The sequence below is a fragment of the Micromesistius poutassou genome (assembly GCF_964030765.1).
Source record: "Micromesistius poutassou genome assembly, contig: SCAFFOLD_6050, whole genome shotgun sequence".
NCBI lineage: Eukaryota > Metazoa > Chordata > Actinopteri > Gadiformes > Gadidae > Micromesistius > Micromesistius poutassou.
In genome coordinates, this window is record NW_028179294.1 from 6083 (window position 1) to 12164 (window position 6082).

General features: G+C 53.3%; 1 protein-coding gene across 1 annotated transcript; it reads right to left on the reverse strand.

Annotated features, from left to right (window-relative positions):
• Positions 1–287: 287 nt before the first annotated feature.
• On the reverse strand, positions 288–5723 carry LOC311372967 (actin filament-associated protein 1-like; the record flags this gene model as incomplete). Its single annotated transcript, XM_084489853.1, has 4 exons — positions 288–1068; positions 2044–2211; positions 3178–3368; positions 5526–5723. Coding segments are annotated over 4 exons (584 nt in total), but the record flags the coding sequence as incomplete, so codon positions are not given.
• Positions 5724–6082: the final 359 nt, after the last annotated feature.

Sequence of the window (6082 nt, forward strand, 5' to 3'; positions counted from 1 at the left end):
GTGGGGGTGGCCCTTGAAAAAGCACCTTTTTCGTTTTTTGCCACACTTAACAAGTGTTGCTTGTACCTATTGGTAGTGGGAATACTGTGTGCTTCAGCCATTACCTAAAGACAACGTCCTGGGCCGGTGGTGTGGCGGGCCGAGGATGGAGACCCACCGATGGAGACCCACCGATGGAGACCCATGAACGCAGTCCACTGGCAGACTGCCTGGAGATAGGCCAGTTGACAAGGGTTGATAAAACAACCAACTTTGACCGACCAAAGTGGATACACGCCACAGTAGCGCCCGGACAACATTCACTTTGTGCAGTTGGAATAAAATATATTTAAATAATCACCTGATGCATGGCAATTAGATCCTGTTACGAACAATGGTGTCCTTAATACTAATAACTGCATCCTTAATAAAAAAAACGCTTAGATATTCACTTGGGGCTTTTAGAGTTGAGTTGTCCTGCCTCGAGAATGATATCAAATCAATTGAATAGCACCGACGCCAGACATCGTTGTGTCACAGACAAAAGAGTAGTAGTTTCAAAAAATGCACAGAACAAAGATGAATAATGGAAATTTGACTGCTCACTGTAAAAAATATAATACGAGAAAGTCAGTTAAGGGCTTTCGTTCATCAAAAAAAAATTACATTAAATATATTGACATAAATAAAGCATGGGAAGCTAGTATTTTCTTCAAACATTTACAAATAAATACGTCTGACCTTTTAGAGCTTTTAAACCCAATGTGTGAATCGGAAACTGGACTGAGTGGAATCAAGGAAATGAAAAAAAGCAAATACACTTTTGGAATGAAATAAAGGGACAGTAGCAACAACATAGTTGTACCCGACTACGTACACTAACTAAGCATGCTCAACGCTAAAATATCAAACGGTACGCTTGAAGAACTCGCCTGGTTTCAGTTACGATACTTATTCTCCTGCTCCGTCTGCTATGCTTGTGTGTCCTCGGACTGCTTGGAAGGTCTTTTTAAATAAATATATACACAAAAAAAAAAAGTAAAACACCAGAAGTATGAAATCTTATGTGCCAGTCTTCATCTCCCATTCCTGTAGAAACAAAACGGAGGGACAACGTTTTGGTTAGATAATTGGTTATGAATTGGTTAGGATTCAAAAACGATATAAAAGTACCAAAATATTAAAGGGGTGATATCATGTCACCTGTGCTGTGTTCCAATATCCATACTTCCATGAGTACACTTAAACGTAGTACACTATCTGCACACTCACTAAGTGCGCAGATTTTCAGATGTCAGTGTTGTTCCAAATCGTATGCTCCGTGGGGCACTACCCGGAAATCACGATCGCGACTGCCGCCGCGGCTCCTCCCCCCGCAATAACCATCCCGCTTTGAACGGTGAACTCTTTACACCTAGCAGCTATAAAAAGCTATAAAAACTACAAAAGGACTCCATTGGCTCAGTCTGGCTCCGCCTTTTCTGCTACGTAGCTAAGACGGCTGCCGTAAAGTGCGCATCGATCCGCACTCCGCGGTTTGACCGTTTTGCGTACCCCATCCGGGTCCTTTCACTGCTGTCGCCCCGATTTTAATTGGGAACGCCCTACGTACTCAAACTAAATATAGCAAGTACGGAGAGTACGGATATTGGAACACAGCACAGGTGTGAGTGTGATGAGCCATTACAAGCTGTTTGAAAGCCTGCCTTTCCATGTGCCCTAGTGACACCACTAGTGGGCTTGTCCACCTAGACGTATAACGGACAGATCGGCGACATTTGCCACAGTCCACTGGGCAGGCTGGTGGACTGATCTATTCACTGCTCTAAAACCAAAGTAACCATATGTAGAATGAGTAATTAAATAAGTCAATATCATCATTCCATCAATTAAAATGACAACTTTTGGTTTTGTTTTATTGTCAAATGTATAGTTAGAAAGTCTGTCTCTTGGTGTTGTTTTGGCAGGGCATCATTTTGCCCTCGAAGCGTTTCCTGTGGTAAACCGACTGCAGTGACTCTCAGGACTGTGGGGGCCCCTCGGGGGGCCTTCCCCTCCCCGTACCTTGGCCTTCCTGAGGACGTGGCCCCTGACGGGCGGGACCTTCTGGCCGGCCGGCTGCCTGCGCAGCAGCGAGGCGCTGTTGACAGGCAGGCACAGCGACTCGGTGTCGCTGGTGTCACAGCTGGAGAAGGGGGACGACTCCAGGGTCCGGCGCACCGCCGCGGGGGACTGGAGGGGGACCCACACGCACACGCACACGCACACACACACACACACACACACACACACGCACACGCACACGCACACACACACACACAATCATGAGTAAATAAACACACACTTTGCAGAAATACCTACCTAATAGGGACACCAATCTAGTCTTTTGGTTCGCCCTCTCATTTTGTATGTAAATCTTCTAGAAGCGTACCATGTGCCATGACGACTGCTCAACTCCCAGCGTCTGCCCAACGGCGACCGCTCACTATCATCTTTAGCGCTTCCAGGGTCATTTGCATGGGGAGGGGGTGTAGTCGGGGCTAGGCCGTGTGCGGTCTCTCCGTAGGTGCGAGATGCCCTACCTGCCCCTTAATGTATCTGAACGTGGATCTTGATGAAAAAGCATCTGCTCAACTAAACTAAATAGTTACTAACTAAATAGTCCGTAGCCAGTGGTGGGGTGGGACAAAATATCAATACGGCGATATATATCGTTGTATTTTTCTTTTGCATTTTTATGCTTTATTCCTGAAGAGTTAGACAGGAAATATCGTCCCAAATATCGATATTTTAATGAATAAAATAAGGCGCTCTAAACGGATTTCCCTGCTCCTCCAGTTGGCGCTCAACACATGAATGACGGAAACTTGAACGGAAGTTAAATAACCAAAGACGAGTAACTGAAAAACAAAAAGTTTGGACCATGAATAAAGACCGAAATCCAGCACTTTACCTTTTCACTGTCATTTCGTTAATCGTTATGTGTATATATTGATGTATCAGAGGATTGTCAAAAACAATATATAGATTATTGCCAGCATCGCAGGCCATGTATCGAGTATCGTATGGCGAGGTACCCTGGTATCCCCACCCTTAGGTAGGCGTGAGGTGAGGGGTGGAGGAGAGACCTCCCACCAGCTAGGAGTGAGGTGAGGGGTGGAGGTGGGGTGGTGGTGGTGGTGGTGGTGGTGGTTGTACCTGAGGGGTGGAGCTGCCGGTCTTGGGCTCGATGGTGAGGCCCAGGGTGACTCCTCCGCTCAGGGCCTTCTTCAGGCTCTCCTGCACCTCCGTCATCTCCAGCTCCAGGGTGACTCGCTCCTCCTCCTTCTGCTTGCACTCGTCCTCCACCTTCTTCAGCCGCTCCGTCAGCGACGCCAGGGTCCGCTTGCCTTCAGGGGGAGGGGATCGCACCGGGGGATTAGACGAGATGTCGCCGCGTGTCATTCCATGTTTTCATTAATGTAGAGACGAACCAAATGAGACGTCTTGGGGGGGGGGTAACGACATCGTCTTTATCTCGTGAATTTCATTTGGGATCATGTCCGGCATTCGGTCATATCAGCACGGCATTTAGTTGCTTCTAAATGGTAAACAGACTGACCAGTGGCAACTCAAAGTGCTTTATACACTGCCTAACATTCACCCAGTCACGCACACATTCACGCACACATTCACACACCGACGGCGGTGTCCCCCCACGCAGGGAGACAGCCAGCCTGGTCAGGAGCAGTCAGGGTGAGGGCGTCTCGCTCAGGGACACCTCCACACTCCTCTAGGAGGAGCAGTCAGGGGGAGGCGTCTCTCTCAGGGACACCTCCACACTCCTCTAGGAGGAGCAGTCAGGGTGAGGCGTCTCTCTCAGGGACACCTCCACACTCCTCTAGGAGGAGCGGTCAGGGGGAGGCGTCTCTCTCAGGGACACCTCCACACTCCTCTAGGAGGAGCAGTCAGGGGGAGGCGTCTCTCTCAGGGACACCTCCACACTCCTCTAGGAGGAGCAGTCAGGGTGAGGCGTCTCTCTCAGGGACACCTCCACACTCCTCTAGGAGGAGCAGTCAGGGTGAGGCGTCTCTCTCAGGGACACCTCCACACTCCTCTAGGAGGAGCAGTCAGGGGGAGGCGTCTCTCTCAGGGACACCTCCACACTCCTCTAGGAGGAGCAGTCAGGGTGAGGCGTCTCGCTCAGGGACACCTCCACACTCCTCTAGGAGGAGCAGTCAGGGTGAGGCGTCTCTCTCAGGGACACCTCCACACTCCTCTAGGAGGAGCAGTCAGGGTGAGGCGTCTCTCTCAGGGACACCTCCACACTCCTCTAGGAGGAGCAGTCAGGGTGAGGCGTCTCTCTCAGGGACACCTCCACACTCCTCTAGGAGGAGCAGTCAGGGTGAGGCGTCTCTCTCAGGGACACCTCCACACTCCTCTAGGAGGAGCAGTCAGGGTGAGGCGTCTCTCTCAGGGACACCTCCACACTCCTCTAGGAGGAGCAGTCAGGGGGAGGCGTCTCTCTCAGGGACACCTCCACACTCCTCTAGGAGGAGCAGTCAGGGTGAGGCGTCTCGCTCAGGGACACCTCCACACTCCTCTAGGAGGAGCAGTCAGGGGGAGGCGTCTCTCTCAGGGACACCTCCACACTCCTCTAGGAGGAGCAGTCAGGGTGAGGCGTCTCTCTCAGGGACACCTCCACACTCCTCTAGGAGGAGCAGTCAGGGGGAGGCGTCTCTCTCAGGGACACCTCCACACTCCTCTAGGAGGAGCAGTCAGGGGGAGGGCGTCTCTCTCAGGGACACCTCCACACTCCTCTAGGAGGAGCAGTCAGGGTGAGGGCGTCTCTCTCAGGGACACCTCCACACTCCTCTAGGAGGAGCAGTCAGGGGGAGGCGTCTCTCTCAGGGACACCTCCACACTCCTCTAGGAGGAGCAGTCAGGGTGAGGCGTCTCTCTCAGGGACACCTCCACACTCCTCTAGGAGGAGGAGCCGGGGGGATCGAAACCAGCAACCTTCCTGTTTAGGAGCCAACCCGCTCTACCTCCAGAGCCACTGCCGCCGTGCTTACAGTTGAAACCACGTGTAGACCCCATGTCGTTACGGCCGACCTAGGTGGACTGCAGCCGCTGGGGAGTGAACCCAGAACCTTCGTCCCACCTACCTCTAGTCTAGACCATCCCACCCTCCACCCCCCACCCCCCACCCTCCACCCTCCACCCCCCACCCTCCGTCCTCCACCCTCCACCCCCCACCCTCCGCCCTCCGCCCTCCACCCTCCACCCCCCACCCTCCACCCTCCGCCCTCCACCCCCCGCCCTCCGCCCCCCACCCCCCACCCTCCACCCTCCGCCCTCCACCCTCCGTCCCCCACCCTCCACCCCCCGCCCTCCACCCTCCGTCCTCCGTCCTCCACCCTCCACCCCCCACCCTCCGCCCCCCACCCCCCACCCTCCACCCTCCGCCCTCCACCCTCCGTCCCCCACCCTCCACCCCCCACCCTCCACCCTCCACCCTCCGTCCTCCGTCCTCCAACCTCCACCCTCCACCCTCCGCCCCCCACCCTCCACCCCGGGTCCCTCCGCCCCCGCCTCACCGGCAGCGGCCTCCACGGCGCTCCGGAGGTCGCGGCGTTCCTTCTTGAGCTGCGTGAGGCGGTTGCGGATCTCCTGCTTCCTGCGGGCCAGCTCGTCATCCTTGGCCTGCAGCCGCTTGGCGTCTGCCTCCACGCGGTTCTTCCCGTACTTGTACTGGTCCGCGCCTGCCGGGGGGGGGGGGTGGGGGGGGGTTAAACGAACGCAGCGGTTAGGAGGAGTCAAAGCGCTGGACTTTAGTTGAGTTGCCGTCGTTGTCGTTTTTTCCGACCGTTGCGAACGCCTCTTATGGGTGTACAACATTTTTTGAACGCTTGGTTGTGTGTACTTTTATTATCATTGTTATTATTAAATGTTTTTTCTTTTTGTTCAGAAAGTACCGAGACGGGACGGCAGCTTGGAATGCGCTTTTGGGAACTTGAGATCACACGGTTACCGCCCCTCCTATACAATTGGCTGAGCATTAGCATTTATAAGCGGAAAACTCCCAAACATCTGTATTTCTTATCTTTAAAAAAAAGCCTTT